This window comes from Phocoena sinus, chromosome 12 (assembly GCF_008692025.1).
Source record: "Phocoena sinus isolate mPhoSin1 chromosome 12, mPhoSin1.pri, whole genome shotgun sequence".
NCBI classification, from domain to species: domain Eukaryota; kingdom Metazoa; phylum Chordata; class Mammalia; order Artiodactyla; family Phocoenidae; genus Phocoena; species Phocoena sinus.
In genome coordinates this window covers 51,067,529-51,088,441 of record NC_045774.1, presented here as the reverse complement: position 1 = coordinate 51,088,441, position 20,913 = coordinate 51,067,529, and the positions used below count along the sequence as shown (strand labels likewise).

The 20,913-nt window shown below is 36.4% G+C and overlaps 1 protein-coding gene across 2 annotated transcripts in view; it reads left to right on the top strand.

Annotated features, from left to right (window-relative positions):
- AFG1L (AFG1 like ATPase) overlaps positions 1-20,913 on the top strand; it is a 192,872-nt gene that overhangs the window by 65,165 nt on the left and 106,794 nt on the right. For both annotated transcript variants that reach the window (XM_032651760.1, XM_032651758.1), the window contains exon 6: positions 5,101-5,200. In XM_032651760.1, the coding sequence (XP_032507651.1) occupies positions 5,101-5,200 (100 nt within the window). The remainder of the gene's footprint in view (positions 1-5,100; positions 5,201-20,913) is intronic.

Sequence of the window (20,913 nt, the reverse complement as noted above, 5' to 3'; positions counted from 1 at the left end):
TAATCTTGCTGTTTTGTTTCCCCTGAAGTACGAAACTTGAACCTTACCACTGCACGCAAGAAAAGACCAATATTTGCATATACCCCTTGTGGAGAAGAGCCAGGGAAAGCGAGAATCTAAGGGCAAGAATGTGTCCCCTAAGGGCAGAGAGATCACTGAGCAGAGCCTAGATTTCCTAGTTTCAGTATCCTGGACTATCTTTCACTGGTCTTAGAGAAGCTCCTCTAGCACATCAAAACTGAATTAATTGCAAGTCCAGATCTCTACTTGTCCCCCTTTTCTAAAAATCAAAAGGGTAAAATGATACCCCAGAATGTTGCTGTACCAGCACTCTGACCCCCAACATCTGTACAATTTAGAACAAACAAGCCAAGCCTTTGCAGTTTCTGCATGGAATAACCTCCCCCATATGTCCATCAGGATAACTCTTACTTCTTCAGATCTTTGCTCAATTACTTCCTTAACAAGGCCTATACCCTGTTTAAAATTGCAATTTGCCATTGACCCCCCACTCTTCTAATTCCCCTTACCCTCCTTTTTTTTTCATAACATATATTGCCTTCTGACATATATTTACTTATTTATTGTGTTTATTGCTTATTACCATTATTTCTCTACAGGAATGTAAACTTGAAGGCAGGAATCTTTGTTTTGCTAATTGACGTATCTGAAATGTCTAGAACAGTGCTTGAGAATGAATTAATGAACAATAATAATGAGTGAACAGATGAATGAATAAATCTTAGTAGTTTCAACTACTAGTTCAACAGTAGTTCAACTACTGTTGAAGTAGTCCCCCAACTAAGTCCCACTTCCCTTATATATAACAACCTGCATTTTTTCCTGTCAACATTCTAAATTATCTTCACATTTTTGTCTAATTTAATAGGTGAAAAATGGGATCTCATTGTTTTAATGTATATTTTTTTAAGTAATATTATGGTTGATTTTTTTAATATCTATTTGCTTACTGTTAATATCCATCTTTTATGAACTGTTTGATTCAATGCCCATTTATTTATTAGAAAGCTTTTATTTTATCTATTAGTATATTCTGTAATAATATTACCTACTGTTTACTGAGTGCTTTCTGTGTTCCTAGCTACTGTACTATGCTATGTATCATTCCATCTACAGCTAAAATTCTGTGTAGCTATACGTAAATAATAAGGACTTAACCTAGCATATGTAACATATATAGGTAACAGTCATAATCAACATTTCTTGAGGATTTACCATATGTATTGTAACGATTTTGCAGAGTAGTTGTTACTACTGCCTTTATTGGATCAATGAGGGAATTAAGGGTCAGAGAGGTTAAGTGACTTTTCCAAGATCATACAGCTGGTAACTACGTTTGAATCCATCATCAGTGCTCTTATTCACTAGTAGTAAAAGCTATGTTATGTGTTCTCTTTGCTATATGTCTTCTATTATGTGTTTAAATATACAGACCTAGAACTGGGTGGGCTTGTAGTAGATGTTTTAATGATGGAACCTAAAAATTATCCTTAAGCCTATTAAGCCTAGTACGATACATTGCTGATTTACTAGCAAAGAATTTTTTAGGCACTTTAATCTTAACAACAGTATGTCTGCAATCACCACTTCACTTTTCAAATTGAATCCTATTACTGGTCTTGATTTTTAACTAGTTATTATTGGCCATTAGGTGATGTTAATTAGTATAATATTTATTTTACTAGGGGGATGAATAGGAATTGTTGCTGCTTAAAAACAAGAATATAGTCTTTTCTCTTGAATTTAGGGCATTTTTAAGATTATGTTTTCGTAGCATTCGGATTACATTTGCAGAAGGTATTCCTCATTAGCTTGGTCATCTTTACTAAGTGTAGCATTTCAGTTTTACGTGTGATAGATGCAGTATTCTTATCTTGTTTGAGAAATTTGTAGATAGGATGTTTTTATGTGTTTTAATTACTGAAATAAAAGAATAAAGTTTTCTTTAGGGTCTTCATTATATTCTCTTTGAATATTAACATTTCTTATTAAACCATTTGTGATTCTGAAGATATCATAATACTGAAGGAGAACAAATTTTTTTTAAATGTTATTTTTTCATGTCTCTTTTTAGGGACACTGGATAGATGTTTTACTAACATGCCCGCCCCCCCCAAAAAAAGAATTCTGATGAGCAGAATATCATTCAAAATTCTCCTCTGTAAGCTATCAATATCATTTAAAAAATAGTTTTGACCGTTTTTTATAAAACAGGAAAGCTATTAAAAACTGCTAATAAAAATAGATGCTTATTTCTGTGCTAATACTAATTACTAATAATGCATGCTTATGTTTGTCACTCATTACATGGCAGTGTACCAATCAGTGGATGACTGAGACTCAAGCACTTACACATGTAAATTAACAGTTAGATTTTTTTTCCCCCTTTTTTTACTTAAGTGAGTCATAATGGAAAGCAACTCTAGGTCATAAAAAATCTTCTCTCTTTAATGCTAATGAAATGTCTCCACTCTGTATTAGCAGACTACCCTTAGTGGTAATCTGTAGCCTTCTCTTTTGTTCCTGGTGGTAATGAAATGCTGGGTGCTGAAAAAGCTCGCTCTTCAAGAATGTGTGGCCAATTGTCTTCTGTTCACTTATACTGTAAAATTTCTGTTCCCCAGCAAAGCTGAACAAGTGCAGGGACAAGATCAAAAGAGCACCCGGCTATACCAAGTGACTCCTGCTTTATTAATTAGCCATAGCTTCTCCAAGTTAATTTACTCTGCTAGAGCAAAAACATTCTGTAATACAAAAACAACAAATGATAATTCACCCACAAGTCCTTATTGTTTGCTTTCTTCAACTTTCAGTTTAAACCTTTGTACAGTGTTATAAGCTAAACGTCCCTTCACTTTTCTGAACCTTAGGGCACAAAAGCTATTTTTATTTTTTTCAAGAACCTCAGCGAGATAGTCAAATGACCATTTTTATTCTCTAAAATTGGGTGATTTTAATTGATATCATTCTTTTTAAAAGTCAGTGCATTGGGAATCCAATTTAAAAGTGCAGTTGCTTCTAAAATTTGCAAGCTTGTTCTGTCCTCTCATCAGAAATGCCACTGGTGTTTAAGCATTTGAAAAGGGCCTTCTCTGTGAGTGTTTTGGCGGAAGCAAAATTTGACAGTGATCCTAAGCTCCAAATTAAATAATATCAGTACCACTTTCCTTTTCATTTTAATCACCACTTTGTAAGTTCCTGAAGTCTTTTTAATTTAAGGAATCTTCAGTAGGTTTTTAGTTAATATTTTAAAGTTATAACCTGAAACAGCAAAAAAAAAAAAAAAAAAAAAGATCTGCACATTCCCATATCCTGGTTTGGTTTGGTTTTGTTCAGGTGGAAAGGAAATAATTGAACTTTTGAGTAAGATATCAGCTGAAAGAGAAAAGTGATTTAGACCTCTGTCACCCAGGTTGTTATTGTTCATAGGGTTATAACCATTTAGTTGGCAACTTTTAGTATTATGATCTAATTTGAAAGAATTCCACTAGTTTCTATGTACTTTAACATGGTTTAAAAATAACAATGTGGGGCTTCCCTGGTGGCGCAGTGGTTGAGAGTCCGCCTGCCGATGCAGGGGACACGGGTTCATGCCCCAGTCTGGGAAGATCCCACATGCCGCGGAGCGGCTAGGCCCGTGAGCCATGGCCGCTGAGCCTGCGCGTCCGGAGCCTGTGCTCCGCAACGGGAGAGGCCACAACAGTGAGAGACCCGCGTACCGCAAAAAAACAAACAAACAAAAAAAACAATGTGATATATATTGTGTGATATATTTTGTGAATATAAAATAAGTTTTATTGAGATTATCTAAAATGTGCTGTTAAAGGAAGATCAAAGCATTTTTACATTGGGAGAATATAAAACCCATGTTATTATGTTCTTAGGGGAAGGTGCAATGATTAACATCAATCTTCACTATATATTTATTTTTTGAAGTCAACTTCCTACCCTCCCTAATTTCTGTAATTTTTGGGATTTTTTTTTTTCAGGAGCTCTTTTTTAAATTTTTATTATTATTTTTTTCACATCTCTATTGGAGTATAAATGCTTTACAATGTTGTGTTAGTTTCTGCTGTACAACAAAGTGAATCAGCTATATGCATACATATATCCCCATATCCCCTCCCTCTTGAGCCTCTCTCTATTTTTTGGGATTAAAAAAAACAAAGTTACCATTAAGCTTACTTGCTAATTGTGGATTTTTAAAAATAATTTTAGAAAAGATCAGTGGTTATATGTATCTCTGTAACTTAGATGAAATAGTGTTATCTGCATTATGCATTTCTGGTTTTGTCAGAAGCTTTTTTTTTTTTTTAAAGCACTGTGTTAACCATTGTTGTAAGTTTTTTTTTTTTTTTGGTAGAAGGAATATTTGTGTTTGGGAAGGTTAGCAGAGGCTGGCTGTGCTGGAAGTGACTGCAGTGCCTTTTGATTATTCATGGACAGTAATAGAAGGCACTTAAAAAGAACAATGAAATTGCTTATTTTTGTGATGGGCCATCTGTTGAATTGTTTTGTGCAACAATTGCACAATAGTATCTATGTCATATCATTCTATTTTCAACAGCAGCTGATTATGTCTCACTGGCTACTTGTCCTTATTTCTAAAGTCCCATGACCATTTAAAGTCACCTTTTCAGGGACCTTTGCCAGAAAGGTATTAGAAATCTCAAATAGCCTGTGTATTTTTTTTTTTTTTTTTTTCTCTCTCTTCTTTATTTGGGGAGGGAGGCTGTGATGGGAGTAGGAGGGGGGAGTTGGTCATGTTAGTTCTAATTAGTTAGACTTCCTAGATGTTTAGGACAATTATCTGTGCTTTCCACCTGTAGTTCTATAAAATAAGTTAACATAGAATCAGTTGATAATTTGGATAGAAATGTAGGCTTGCAAAAAAGAAGAGTCAAGTTTAAAGACTGCAGGCTTTCATGCTTTTAATTATCTACTCTTTTCTTCATGATAATTAGAATTTTTCTCTTGGAATTCACTTTTTTTTTTAAAAAAAAAAAAAGGATGAGCCATTAGCAAATTTGTTAGAGCAGAAGTGAACTTAAAATAAAACAAATGTATTGCTGTCCATAGGTCACTGACATTGCTGATGCCATGATTCTGAAACAGCTTTTTGAAAATCTGTTCAAAAATGGGGTCGTCGTTGTGGCAACATCCAACAGGCCACCGGAAGGTAAAAACAAACACTGTGCTGTAGTGTCTTATCCAATTAGGTATAAACGAACAAGCTTTTAAAAATTCACAATTTTGGACTCATTTTATTGTGTTAATAAATCTGATTACTTTGCTTTATCCTAAGTTTTATAACTAACTTAATCTGAAAAATCAGTCAGTATTTGTATAATATTTGAAAAATCTTTCCTAAATCCACGTGATCTCCCGTGTTTGATGCACTTGCAGTTTTTCCCTGAGCATTAGATATGCCATCTGTGCATATCAAAAAAATACAGGTCTCTCTAACTGCATTTTATGGGCCATAAAAGAAACTCAATGAAATGAAAGAAAAAGTTCCTAATTGAATCTTGGAAAAAGACTTAAAGCTTTCCTGCATAAGTGGTTTCTGATACTTCATTTATCATTTCTGAAAAAGCACTTGTGGCTTATTAGGACATTATTAAAAATTAAAATACAATAATATATAGATAAAAACAAGTTTAAATTTTGTGTCTTTCAGCCCATCATGTGGTCAGTTGAAGGCTGAAAGAACCAAAAATAATATTTTATGCATTCTTAGTATTAACATCTGACTGGAATGCTATTCTGCCAGATACCTGCATGGCTAAGTTCTTACCTCTTTCAGGTCTTTGCTCAAAGGTTACTTTGCCAATGAAACCTAGACTCATCTCCCATTTAAATCTACAACCATGCTCGTTTTTCCTGGCACCACTTCTTTTTACCTGCTCTATTTTTTTCACATAGCACTTATGGAGCCACCATGTAGTTTACTTATTTACTATATATATAGTTTATTATCTGTCCTCTGCCAGGATGCAAAAGCTTCAGGAGGGCAGCAACTTTTATCTCTTCTGTTCACAGATATACATATTTTAAGTACCTAAAACAGTGCCTTGCACATGGATGGATCTCAGTAAATAGTCTTAGAATGAATGTTGAATAAATGTGTGTTCTCAAAGGATCTCTCTGGCTGCAGTACTGAGAATAGATTGTGGGGATGAGGTTTCAAGGTTGGAAGTAGGGAGACCATTTAGGAGATGACTGTAACAATCCCAAGGGGACATGATGGAGCAGTGCAGGTGGTAGGAGTGGTCAGATTTTGTAGACAGAGTCAAAAGGATTTACTGATGGAATGAATATAGGGTATGGAAATAAAAAACATCAAGAAAGACTCAAAGATTTTGGCCTGAGCAATTGGAAGGATAAAATTGCTGTTTACTGAGATGGGGAAGACTATAGGAAAAGCTAATTTGGGTAGGGAAGTAGGGTTTCTACGATTATGAGGCTGATAATGCATTTAAGAGTTTGGATTTCAGTGGAAAGGTTTGGACTGGAGATATAAATTTGGGAGTCATCAGTCCTAAAGGAAGCTGGTAAGAGCAGCCAGAGAGTAGGAGGAGAGCCAAGAGAATGTCAAGCAAGGAAAAGGAAAGTGGTACAAAAACGATGGATGATCACCTTTGTTAAATGCTGCTAAGGAGGTGAAAAATGAGGTTGAGAACTGACCACTGGAATTGGTAACATGGAGTTTATAACTGAACCTGAAAAGAGCAATGTAATAGTGTGTTTTTACTTTTTAAATTAAGTCATGTCACATTAATGACTTATAATGAATTTGTAATCTACTAATATGCCCAGATATTACTATGTGAGCTGTTGTCAAACTAGGTCTCTCTCTTTCTATATTTTTGTAGTTGATCTCTTTTTTCTTCCTATTACATTTCAGCATATTAGTTTGTCTACATTGTTCCATATTATTGATTTATGTTGATATTTTTTGAAGTATGATTCTAATAAATTTTTTTTAACTGCCCCTACTAGCTATGACATTTATAAACTTAGTAATCGTGCTTCTGTGTCTTTAGCCATTCATTAACTAAAATATGTAAATAGGGTAGGGCCAAGTTTAGACTCCTGTAGTATACCATTAGAGGCCTTATTTTAGGGAGACATTAATTAGTTAATCAATACCTTAAGACCTAGTTATTCAAACAATTACACTTATACCTAATCTGTTACACTATTAAGAGAATTATGAATGGTTTTGTCAGATGCATTTATTAAAATCCTTATAATGTTATATATAGCATTCTTGTGATTTATTAGTGTAACAACTCTAAGACAAGACAGTGAGTTTTTCATATTAGATCATCGATGGGGATGTGAGGCTTGACTCCTTCAGTTGACTGTTGACTTAACAGTATCTTCAGTATTACCTTTAGACATTCAATGATAAGCTATGTTCATAAAGAGCAAAGTGCTAGAACAAGCTTGGAATGCCCCTCCCCTTCCCCCCCCCGCCCCCCCCAGCAAATACTGCTGAAAAGAAAATTGCAGTCAGCTGCTCAAGCTACTGCAGTGTGGTCCACTGAGGAAGGACAACCACAGGAGAGGTTAGGAACATTCTGGAACTCATAGCTTTGTAGGACTAAGCAAAGTTACAGGCCTACCAAGGTAGCACAGAGAAATCCGAGATGGAGCCATCCTTCTGGAGAAGACTGAAAGTCTAAGATGCAGAATTCCAAAAATTGGGCATTAACCACAAATTCAAAGAAAGCCTTTTCTAAATATGAACCTGGACAGGATGCTTAACATACACCAGGTTTTTTAGCCATGGCAGACAATCATCATAAGTAGCTTAATATTTTAATATAAAGAAGATGGTATGTATATATACCATCTCCTCGTGGTGTGTGTGTGTGTGTGTGTGTGTATGTGCGTTTGTGTGTGTGTGTGTATGTGTATAATTTCATGACTGAAGAAACAAGACTCAGATTGAGTATGAATCTCAGGAAAAGGAAAAAGTGTAGGACAAAGAATGGGTCAGTTGTTGCCAAGGGCTGGTGTGGGGAGGTGTTTGACTACGAAGGGCCAGCACCAGAGAATTTTGGGGGTTTTGTAACTGTTTTGTGTCCCGATTGTACTGGTGGTTACATGTTTAAACTCATAGAACTGGACAACAAAAAAGTTAATTTTCCTGTATATAGATTAAAAACAAATCACATGGTTAGTGAGTGATAGAACAGGGTCTAGAAAGTAGGTTTTGTGACTCTTTTGACACATTGTCCTCTATCTTTTCTCCTTGTTGGTCATAACTAATCTTTGTCTACTCTGTCCCAGATACAGTGTGTCCTCTTTTCCAGCCATCAGAATGCATTCAACTTTTTCTTTAGGTTACAGCTTTTAATCCACAGCCCCCAGATAGTTATTATTATTTTAAAAATAGCATCTACTTATTCTAAGAGTGTTATGAGAGGTGGGAGAAGAACCTTCCTGGCAGAGGGTTGAGGCAAAGCCCAATGGTTGGAGAGAGAACGACCCATTTGAGGAACTGAAAGGTAGCCAGTGTGGCTAGAGTGCAGTGAAGTAGGGGAAGTAGGATACAGTGAGGTACAAGATGAATCTGGAGAAGTGAGAGCTAGGACCTTATAAAGCAGTAGTAAGGATTTTGGATTTTATTCTAAGAGAAATGGGGAGCCACTGTAGTGCTTTAAGCAGGGACTGATAAGATTGGATTTGGAATATCACTCTGGTTATCGTATGGAGAATGAGTTACAGGATGGGATGCAGTGATATGGTGGATTCAGGGAGACACACTAGGAAGCTATTGCAGTATACTGGGCAAGAAATGATAATAACTTGGTATAAGGCAGTAATTCTCAACTGGGGGGCTGTTTTGCAAACCAAGGGATATTTGGCAATGTTCGAGACATCTTTGGTTGTCACTGGACAGGATGGGGGGTTTGGTGCTGCTACTGGCATCTAGTAGGTAGAAGCCAAGAATTCTGCCAAAACATCCTATAGTGTATAGGGATACTTCTCACAACAAAGAACTATTTAGCCCAAAATATTAATAGTTCTGAGGTTGAGAAAACCTCATATAGTATATAGAGAGGATAGATTTGAAAGATAGTTAAGAAGTAAAATGGATAGCACCTTGTCATAGGTTGGATACTGAGGAAAAGGGAAAGGACAATTTCTAAATTTCTGGCCTGTACAAGTGGGTGGGTAGTGGTGCCTTCATTCAATAAAGACAGAATAATCTGGAGGTTAGAAGTCCAGATCATGTTGCCCAGTGGACAAGAACACTATTTTCTTCCCCTCTGTTAACTCTTTAGCTGCTGTGTTTAATTTTCTTCCACATTATTCATCTCATTCCTTCCATTTCTAGTTATAATGCATCAATTTCCTAGACAGGAATAGGGGTTATTGTTGGTGGAGATTACAATCAAACACTCATCTTTTCTCAGTTAATAACTTAATTGTCAATTTATAGACAAATAAGTTATTAATTTTAATAGAAAATGATCAGAAACATTTAATAAATAATTAATAATTTTAATAGAAAACAATTGATAACGAGGTAAAAGCAACACCAGAATTTAGGAACTTAGCAGAGAAAATAGCTATGGAGGAAAGTGGTCTGGGAAAGTCCGGTAGAAGAAAAGAAAGGGAAGCAATACTTGAGGGGGTGAAGGGAATAAGGTACCAGTGACTGCCTTTATGTCACTGTTTTTTTCTAGTCCTCACTTCTAAGTCCTGCCTTCCTTGGGTCCAAGGCCTCATCCTGTACACCATGTAGTTGTTAAAATCTCAAACCAGTGTCAGTTCATAATGACAACTTTAGCTTTTAGCTTCCTGTTTGTTTACTGATCTGCAGGGATTTTCCTACTTTCTGGCAAGCTCAAAATATTATTAGTGTATTTTAAACATTTGTAACACAACACTTGTAGTGCTATTTTATATTTTCTAGGGTAATCTGATTAAGATTCTTAAACTTGAAGCAAAGAGGAGTAGGAAATTGCTGGGAAATTTTTAGATAAACTATATCTAGAGATAGTTTGTATTCAATTTTGTATTTTTATAAAATCTCAAGTAAATGATTTATTTAGCATTTTTGTCATTTAGGTAAATACTTTCATATGGCTCATGTACAAATAGACATATTTTTACTTTTCAAAGATTATATTGTCAGGTCATTAGAAGAGCCAGAAGCAAAAATCCACAATTAAAATATCATATATATGCCACTCACTTTTTAGGTTCTGAAAAAAATTGTTAATTTCATGATATTCTAGTAGGGAAAAGCAATATTATAGATTTAAGTGCATGGAGGCCCTAAGAACAGATTAATAATAGACTGGTAGATTAACTTAATTAAATTGAAATTAATAATTAAACTTAAGGACTTATTCAATCAAAAATAAGAATATATTTTTATGGGGAAAAAGAATATGTAACTTGAAATGACTATGCTTCTTTGACAGTAAAACACAAAGTGCTAAGGGCAAAAAGTCCCATATTGACTGAAGAGTGCATTGTGGACTTTCTAGTTTTTAATTTGCTATTTATTATAATGAAAATGCTATAGATAGCATTAGAATGTCCAAGAATAAGTCTGCCTTATATTATTAGGCAACGACACTGTGTGATTCTAACTCAAGCCAATGTATCCATAGTAAATAAAAGACTGGATATCACTAGAAAATTGGTACATGCACACACACACACACCCACACTAACGTAATTGGTCATATTAATATTTTTAGGAAGAAAAAAAATCTATTGATGTTGCCATAAAAGCTTGAAAGAACATTTGGCAAAATCCAACATCTTGATAGAATCACTCCATAACATGTAGATAGATGGAAAGTTTCTTAATATGAAACCAAATATATGTATATCAGTTCAGAAGTCAGAAGTATGCTTATTGGGGACACTGTGGTATATCTACTGCAAGAATGAACAAGGCAAGGATGTCAATTATCACTTTTTAACATTGAACTACATTACAGACAGTATAAGAACTAGGTGGATAGGGAAGGGGATCACCACATATCTTGATTAGAGGGGTTCTCCAAGATTAGTCATACCACTCCTTTTTCAAGGTTATGTGAATAGAAAATACCCTAATATGGGAACGATAAGTAGGAAAGAGAAGTAAGTAAGCATTAGAAGATTTCTGTTTTGTGTTCTTTAAAAATCAGGAAAACATAGACTCTGTGATATAGAAGATCTAAGCTGAGAGAAGACAAACAGATTAGTTGAAAACCTTTTTACTGAGAAATCAGATGTAATTAAAAAAAGCTACATGAAATAAAGGGGTTTAAATTAATTAAATCAATTAAAATCAGCATTTGAAGCACTGAAGTGTAGAATTAAAACTATAGAAAATGAAATCAGTGATAAGAGAAGCAACTTAAGAAGCTCTGCCAATGTGTAGAAAGAGAATAAAGAATGAAATGATTTTTTTGAAAAGTTATTTTATTTTTGGCTGCATTGGGTTTTCGTTGCTCCTTGTGGGATTTCTCTAGTTGTGACGAGCAGGGGCTACTCTTCGTTGCGGTGCACAGGCTTCTCATTGTGTGGCTTCTCTTGTTGTGGAGCACGGGCTCTAGGCGCGCGGGCTTTAGTAGTTGTGGCACGCGGGCTCAGTAGTTGTGGCTTGCGGTCTCTAAAGTTCAGGCTCAGTAGTTGTGGCGCATGGGCTTAGTTGCTCCACACCATGCGGGATCTTTCTGGACCAGGGCTCAAACCCGTGTACCCTGCATTGTCAGGTGGATTCTTAGCCACTGCACCATCAGGGAAGCCCAAGAATGAAATGATTTTTAAAAAATTAAATAAGTCCTCTGGAGGAAAGAGGTCTTAAAATGTGAACTTATTAAAAAGAAGTGGTTGAAATAAGAAAATTGATCATAACAATGAATTGAGTATAAGTGAATATTTGTAGTTACTGCTTGCTTATATATTTGTAAATTTTGTTCCCCTTGGAGAGAGGGTTTACAGATCCTGAGTGACAGTGTCATTATTTGTGGCACTGATAACTAGGGTAATATACAGTCAAGTATTTTAGAATTTAAGATACACCTTCTACTTTTCAAATTACTAGAAAAGACGAGGGATCAAAGTAAAAATATTTCTTAGAGCAAAAGCTAGAAAGCAGAAGAAACAGCAATAAATAAATAAATAAATAAAAAACATGAAACAAAATCAGGCATTCCTTGTCAATGACAGGAAATATAAACAGGTTACATTCCTCTATTAAAAACTAAAACTTCTGATGTGGCTGAGTAGGCTCCTAGTCAGTTGACCTTCTTGCAGACAACAATAATACATTCTGAACAAAATATGTAGCACAACTATCTGAAGGTCCTAGAGAGTGATAAAAAGTCAGAAAGATTATAGAGGGGAGACAAAACTTGGAAGAGGGTCCAAAATGGAGAGAATTTCCTGTTTTCTTAATTTGTTTTTCTTTTTAAAAAATAGCTATCAGCTTTAGGACAGGTAAAGTTATTGCTGCATTGGATGACTAAAATTCTGATAGAAAACTCACAGTCTTTCTGGCCAGAAGAACCAGATGGCAGAGTTTAGGGCAAACATTACTGCTGGAAAATGAAAAACGAATCCCACTGAGAACTAGATTGGTATAGCCCCAAGTTCTCAAGTTCTGTGTATAAATTCTGCCCAAATCTCTGACTGGCCTCTGAACCATACATGTGCAGAGCAAACCACAAGCTTCTTAATGATAGGGTACTGAACTGAGATTCAAGTTTATAGTTTGAGTCCAACCAAGGTAATTTCCTGCTAAAACAAAAATATCAACACTCTTCAGAAACAAAATCCATAAGGTCCAGGATACCATCTCAAAGTGATGAATGAGGAAATATTGACCTATTCTCAAGAGAAAAAAACCATCAGCAGATAGCAACCCCAATATGACCCAGCTGTTGGAATTAGCAGACAAGGGCTTTAAAACAAGAACTATAACTATAACTTTGGGGGAAATGAGGTAAAGAAAATATATTCATAATGAATGAAAGGATAAGGAATATCAGCAGAGAAATAGAAACCATAAAAAATGTACAAAATTTAAATTCTAGAACTAAAAAAGACAGTATCTTAAATAAAAAAATTAACTTAAAGAACTTCATAGCAGAATGGAGATAACAGAGCAAAGAGCCAGAGAACTTGAAATTATCCAAGGTGAAGATTAGAAAATGATAGAAGTAAAGAAACAGAGACTTCAGAATTTGTAGAGCTATAACAAGCTTTCTAACCTATTTCTAATTGGAATCCCAGAAGGCAAGGAGAGATAATGGGCAGAAAATCTTTTGAAGAAATAATGACTGAAAATTTCCCAATCTGGGGTGAAGATATAAATTTACAGATTCAAGAAGCTCAGTTAAATGCAAGCAGAATAAATACAAGAAAACACTGCTTAGGCACATTGTAGTCAAACTGCTAAAAACCTAAGGTAAAGAAGAAATCTAGAAGGCAGCCAGAGAAAAATGACATTAAATACAGGGGAACAATGATTAGCTTTTGATGACTTCCATTAGAAACTATGGAGGTCAGAGACAGTAGAACAACATCTTTAAAATGCTGGGGAAGAAATTGTCAACCTAGAATTTTATATCAAATAGAAATTTCCTTCAAGAATAAAGGCAAAATAAAGACATTCTGATATGAAAGAAAACTAAACAAATTCATCAGCATAAGATATGCACTACAAGATATTCTAAAAGAAGTTCTCCAGGTAGAAAGGAAATATTAAAGACACTTGGATCCTCAAGAAGAAATGAAGAACATCAGAAATGGTAAATATTAGAGTAAATATCAGTAACTAGTTTTTCTTCTTAATTTCTTAAAAATAGAAATGATCATTTTATGAGAAATTATAACATTGTCTTGTGGGGTTTATAATGTATGTAGATGTGATCCATACGACACCTATAGCATAAAGGGAGGTGTTTAGATGGACTTATATGGATGGAAGGTTTCTACATTTTTTTGTGTGAAATGGTATGATACTAATTCTAAGTAGAGTGTGAAAAGTTAAGGATACAGGCATACCTTTAAGATACTGTGGAGACATCCAGACCACTGCAATACAGTGAATATTGCAATAAAGTGAGTGACACAAATTTTTTGGTTTCCTAGTGCATTTAAACATTATGTTTACACTGTAGTCTGTAAAGTGTGCAATAGCATTATGTCTAAAAAAGCAACCTACACACCTTAAGTAAAAAATACTTTATTGCTGGGCTTCCCTGGTGGCGCAGTGGTTGGGAGTCCGCCTGCCGATGCAGGGGACGCGGGCTCGTGCCCCGGTCCGGGAGGATCCCACGTGCCGCGGAGCGGCTGGGCCCGTGAGCCGTGGCCGCTGACCTGCGCGTCCGGAGCCTGTGCTCCGCAGTGGGAGAGGCCACGACAGTGAGAGGCCCGCATACAGCAAAAAAAAAAAAAAAAAAAAAAAAAAATACTTTATTGCTAAAAAATGCAAACCATCATCTGAGTCTTCAATGAGTTGTAATCTTTTTGCAATAGTAATGTAACCGAACCCAGGTTTGGCTGCTTGCCATTCATAAGCCACTAATTTGAGAGGCAAGCGTCAGTAGAAAAGAAAGGTGCTTTAATCAGAAAAGCTGGCAATCTGCAAAGAAGGTGGACTTGTGTCCAGAGACCAACTCCAAAGATTCTCCTCAACCATGACAGTTTTTAAAGGGAAAAATGGAGGCGAAGAATCTCAGTGAATCATCAAGGCAGGAGGTTTGGTTTTGCATCATTCTCCATTGAGTGCAGACTGGCTGTCTCTTCAGATGTTATCTTGCCTGTGTGATCTGCCTGCAGGATTGCTAAGGAGGCTGTTGGGTGTAGAGAGCTAGTAATTTTTTAACTGCTTAATTCTTACTTTTTATCTAGGAAAATAATCAGGTTAGACAAGGTACGGTGTATATTCAAGAGAGCATAAGTCAGGAGTTAGTTTCAATTGCTTAATGATCTCATTCCTATAATTAGGTTCTTTTAAGGTTAGGGGAACAGAAATGGACAGAGAAGAAAGGGGCAAAAGAGCTGCTTTCAATAACATCAGAGATCACTGGTTGTAGATCACCAAAATAAATACAATAATAATGGAAAAGTTTGAAATATTGCAAGAATTACCAAGATATGACAGAGACATGAAGTGAGCAAATTATGTTGGAAAAATGGTGCTGATAGACTTGCATGACACATGGTTACCACAAACCTTCAATTTGGAAAAATGCAGTATCAGCAAAGATCAATAAAGCAAAGCACAGTAAAATGAGGTATGCCTGTATATATTGTAACCCCTAGAACAACAGAAATAAAATAAAAACCAGTTGACAAAAAGGAATTTTAAAATATATTCAAATAATTGAAAAAAGGCAAGAAAAGGTGAACAGAGGAAGAAAATGTAGAGGAAACAAAAAGAAAACAAATAATAAAATCATAGACCTAGGGACTTCCCTGGTGGTCCAGTGGGTAATGCTCCCAGTGCAGGGGGCCTGGGTTCGGTCCCCTGGTCGGGGAACTAGATCCTGCATGCATGCCGCAACTAAAGATCCCACACGCGGCAACGAAGATCCTGCATGCCACAGCTAAGTCCTGGTACAGCCTAAATAAATAAATATTTTTAAAAAATCATAGACCTAAATGTTAAATGAACTAAACATTCCAGTAAAAGGTAGAGGTTATCAGGATGGATTAAAAAATATCAAGAGATATACTTTAAGTATAAATATAGATTGAAAGTAAATGGATGCAAAGAGGTATATTCTACAAACAGTAATAATACGAAGCCTGATGTGTGTGGGCTTATTAACGTCAGATTAAATTGACTGAGGCAGGCCCTGCCAGTCCCTTTGGCCCCACCAGAGGATGCTTGTGCTGGGCTCTGCCTCTCTGTCCTCAGTTCATGGCAGCAGGGGTCCTGCGCCCCTGACTCCCGGGCCTTGGTGCTGGAGTTTGTCCACTAGGGATTACAGTTGTGGGTAAATCAAGTATTGTGTGGTGATTTGTGGAAAACAGTTTTGAGCCTAAGATCAGTTCAACAACAGGGCATCTTTTGTCTAGCACCAAAATGAGTGACATAAATTCCTAACCTGATACAGCTACACAAGAATGATTTTCTGCTTTACCACCGATGTTCATTTATAATGATTTATGATGCCAAAAAGGAGAGGTATTTTCAACATTAAGGAACGAATTAAAAGATCTTTGACAGCAAGTCCCTTCTAATTTTGTAGTTGATGTGGCAGGAAATAAGTGTGATATTATTGCAAAAGGTGAGTCATGGAGAGAGATGCTAAGGATTGCACTGACTCAGCCATACAATTTTTGTAGAGATCAGTGCAAAAACCACAGTGAACTTAAAGGACTCTAAAGAAGTTTCTCAAAGAATTCCATTCACTCACACCAACCCACCGAACCCCCGACCCCCATTTGGTAGTAAGGGCTTCTGACTCCAAAGACAACCTTTAGAGTCAAAGTGAAAAAAAGCTGTTGTTGGCTGAACCTCAGCCTCTCACATTTGATAATGAAATAGTTGGTTCTAAAAGTTAACAGGGGACTTCGAATCTCTGCCACTACTTTTTGCCTGGCTGGTTTTGAGTCTTCTTTGTGCACAGGGGATTCCCCAAAATACCCAAGGTCTGTTTTCTCCAGTCATGATATTTCTGTTCATTGAATTCTGTTATAAAAAGAAACTCTGGTGTGAAAAACTACTTCATTGGTGTTTGACTTTACTGAAAATAAATACATAAGGTAGTATTTTTGCAGTGAAGGTTTTATGTAACATTTTATCAAGTTTCTCTTTCATGGTTCTTAAAAAAAAAAAAGCGTCGTGGAGCCTGTAATTTCCCTGGATCCCCATTATCACTGTTATAAAGGATTTGCACCATTTAAAATGGCACAGGATATCTAAAGTGGAGGCTGACAATTATTATCTGAGTCAAAAATGGATTCAATTTATAGGACTGTTCATGGGATTGATGGAGAGGATTTCATCTTCCTGCTACCTCTAAAGCAGTTTTCATTGAAAATGTTAGCCAAGGATACACGTGGAAAATTAACATCAACAGCAATAAATGTGTAGATCACCCTAATTTTTCCTTCAGATTTTTAAATTTGTGTGTCACTAAACACAGTATTGGTACTTGGCAATGAATAGGAATGAGCACATAATAACATGGATGAATTTCAGAAACATTAGGCTGAGTTAAAGAAGACTTGTACAAAAGAATATATACTCTGTAGTTTCATTTTTATGAAGTTTTATCTAAGGTTTTATGGTTTGCTTTGGAGATTTTAGTATATATCTTTAACTTATCACAGTCTACCTTCAAGTGATACTAGACTGCTTCAGGTATAGTCTAAGAACTTTCCACAGTATACACCCATTTCTCTCCTCCTAGTCTTTATGCTATTGTTTTCATACATTTTATTTCCACATACGTTATAAATCCCACAATATATTATTATTTTTGCTTTAAATAATTATCTTTTAAAAGAATTTAGATGATAATAATAATAATAAAAAAGGCTCATATTAACCCACAGTTACCATTTCTGGTGCTCTTTACTCATTTATGTATTCCAGGGTTCCATCCAATATTATTTTTCTGCCTAAGGACTTCCTTTAAAGATTTCTTATAGTTCTGGTGTTCTGGTGATGAATTCTTTCAGCTTTTGTATGTCACAAAAAGTCTGTATTTGAAAAGATATTTTTGCTCAGGATAGAATTCTATGTGGACAATTTTGTTTTTTCTCTTTTTGACCTTTAAAGATGTTGCTCTACCATGTTCTGGCTTGCGTTGTTGCCAGTGAGAAGTTGCTACCGTTCTTATCCTTATTCCTCTGTATGTAATATATATTTTTGCCTCTGGCTGCTTTTAAGAGTTTTTTTTTTTCCTCCTTTGATCACCAATCATAAGCAGTTTGATTATAATATGCCTTGATGTAGTTTTATTCATGTTTCTTGTGCTTGGGCTTTAATGAGCAACTTAGATCTATGGGTTTATAGTTTTCAACAAGTTTGGAAATAATTTGGCCATTATTTCTTCAAATATTTTTTCTATCCCCTCTTCTTCTCCCCTTCGGGTACTGCAATTCCACATATATTGGGTTGCATAAAGTTGTCCCAGAGCTCACTTATTTTCTGTGCATTTTTTCTTAGTTTTTTTTCTCTCTGTGCTTCATTTTTGGCTAGTTTCTATTGCTATGATTTAAAGTTCACTAATATTTTCTTCTGCAGTGTCTAATCTGCTATCATTCCCATCCAGCATATTTTTTTTGTCTCACATATTGTAAGTTTGCATCTCAAAAAGTTCTTCTTGGGTCTTTTTATATTTCCCATGTCTTTATTTGATATGCTTGCTCTTCCAGCTGCTTGAACACATGGAATACAGCAATAACTGTTTTAATGTTCTTGTCTTCTAAATTTATCACCTATGTCATTCCTAGGTCTGTTTCTGTTGATTGATTTTTCTCCTTGTTCTGGGTCATATTTTCCTGTTTCGCTGCATGCTTGGTAATTTTTTATTAGATGTTAGGCAATATGAATTTTACTGTGTTGGGTATTGGATATTTTTATATCCCTATAAATATTCTTGAGCTTTATTTTCTTTCTTACAAACAGTTTGATTCTTTTGGGTATTGCTTTTAAGTTTTGTATGGCAGGACTAGAGCACATTTAGTCTAGGACTAATTTTTCTTACTACTGAGATAAATCCCTTTTCAGTATTCTGCTCAATACCCTATAAATTTAGAGGTTTTCCAGTCTGTCTGGTGGAGACAGGCACTCTTCCCAGCCATGTGTGAGCCCCAGTGATGCTTTCCTTGAGTACTTTCAGAAGATTCTTCTCCTGGCTTCAGGTCATTTCCTCACACACATATGCTGATCAGTACTCTGCTGGGGATTTAACTGGGACCCTCAGCAGATCTTTAGAGCTTTTTCACTGGGCAGCTGTCTTTTCTCTGGTACGCTGCTCTGTGAACTCTAGCTGCTTTTTCCTCCCTGGACTCTCACCTATCTCCTCAGCTGGGGAGACTTCCAGGCTCTCTTTGGGTTCCCCCTCCTTGTGCAGAGTGCTATAAACTTCCCCAGACACTAAGTGCATTTGTTTTCTGTTCTTAGGAATAACTGTCCCTTTTTTCTGGCGTCCAGTGTTCATATAAAGCTATGATGACCAGGTCTGGGATTATGGAAGGCCACTCTAAAAGTCTGTCCACGATAGTGGATTCAAGGAAGGCTTGTTAGAAAATGTGGGATTTGAGCAATAGTTTGTATAGTATTAGAAAAGAAGGTAGAGGTAAAGTCATGAGCTTGTGCTGACTCTTTTGCCTAGGATACGCTTCCTTTTTCTCTGCTTGGTGGCACCCCGCTTATTTTTCCAAGGTGCTCTAGTCCCATTGTTACCTGCAAAGCTGCCTTTGAACCCAGGTAAAATGAGTAGTTCTTGTTCTGTATATTATGTTTATACCTTATATCACTTTTTACCTTGTATCATGGCTATGATCTGGTTGTGTCTGTCAGCTGTGACAAGTCTAGCTGGTCACAACATGGTTCTGAAAAAGCCTATGAGTTTTAGCTTCATTAAAGACCTTCCTTGGGCTTCCCTGGTGGTGCAGTGGTTGAGAGTCTGCCTGCCGATGCAGGGGACACGGGTTCGTGCCCCGGTCTGGGAAGATCCCACATGCCGCAGAGCGGCTAGGCGCGTGAGCCGTGGCTGCTGAGCCTGCGGTCCAGAGCCTGTGCTCCGCAACGGGAGAGGCCACAACAGTGAGAGGCCCACGTACCGCAAAAAAAAAAAAAAGATCTTCCTCAAAAATTCTACATATACCAATTACTGGCTGGGAATTCAGCAAATTATTTTTAAAACTTTGAGTATCAGTTTCTTTATCTGTAAAATAGAGGTAGAAATATTTACTATGCAGCGTTATTGTAATTTGTGTACAGTGTCTAGCAAATTGCCTGGCTCCTAGTAGGTGTTCTCTAAATGCTAGTTCCTCCTTTTATTTATCTTTTGTCTTCAGCACTCATTTCAGTGCAGACAAATAATAGGAATTCATGAATGTATGTTGAATTGAATATAAAATTGTAATATACCATCAAATGGGAACATTTAATTAGCTGTATTATCTATACATCTAGTAAAATACTGTTTGAACTCCAGTTAGATTTTTAAAAAGAAGCTAAGTAGCTCTTCCTGCTTACGTGGCCTAAAGGCGCCATTTTCTTTTAATCTGTACTAAAATAAGAGTCTCCTGGAAACGTACATCAGATTGGTTCCATAGAGCCATATAATTATTTTGTGTTAATTTATAGGAAAACTCCTTTTAATTTCCTATCTTAAAAGTTTCTTACTCTAAATCCATACGTACTTATATAACTAAGTGGACATCCTGGTCGTTTTGACACTGGGTTTTTAAGGAAAAGATCTGCATATCCATGTGCATCTCCAAAGTATTTATGTAGATCCTTGTAATTACTTTATAAATCCTCTTTGCATGCACTTCATCTGTAAGTCTTATTACACTTATTCATTGTGGAGGATGTAGAGGTCCTTATACCATTCTCAAAAAATGAACGTCCTGGGACTTCCCTGGTGGCGCAGTGGTTAAGAATCTGCCTGCCAATGCAGGGGACGTGGGTCTGATCCCTGGTCCGGGAAGATTCCACATGCCACGGAGCAACTAAGCCCGTGCACCACAACTACTGAGCCTGCGCTCTAGAGCCTGCGAGCCACAACTACTGAAGCCTGCGCTCCACAACTACTGAAGCCTGCGCGCCTAGAGCCTGTGCTCTGCACGCAACAAGAGAAGCCACTGCAATGAGAAGCCTGTGCACTGCAACAGAGAGTAGCCCCCGCTCGCCGCAACTAGAGAAAGCCCGCCACGGCAACGAAGACC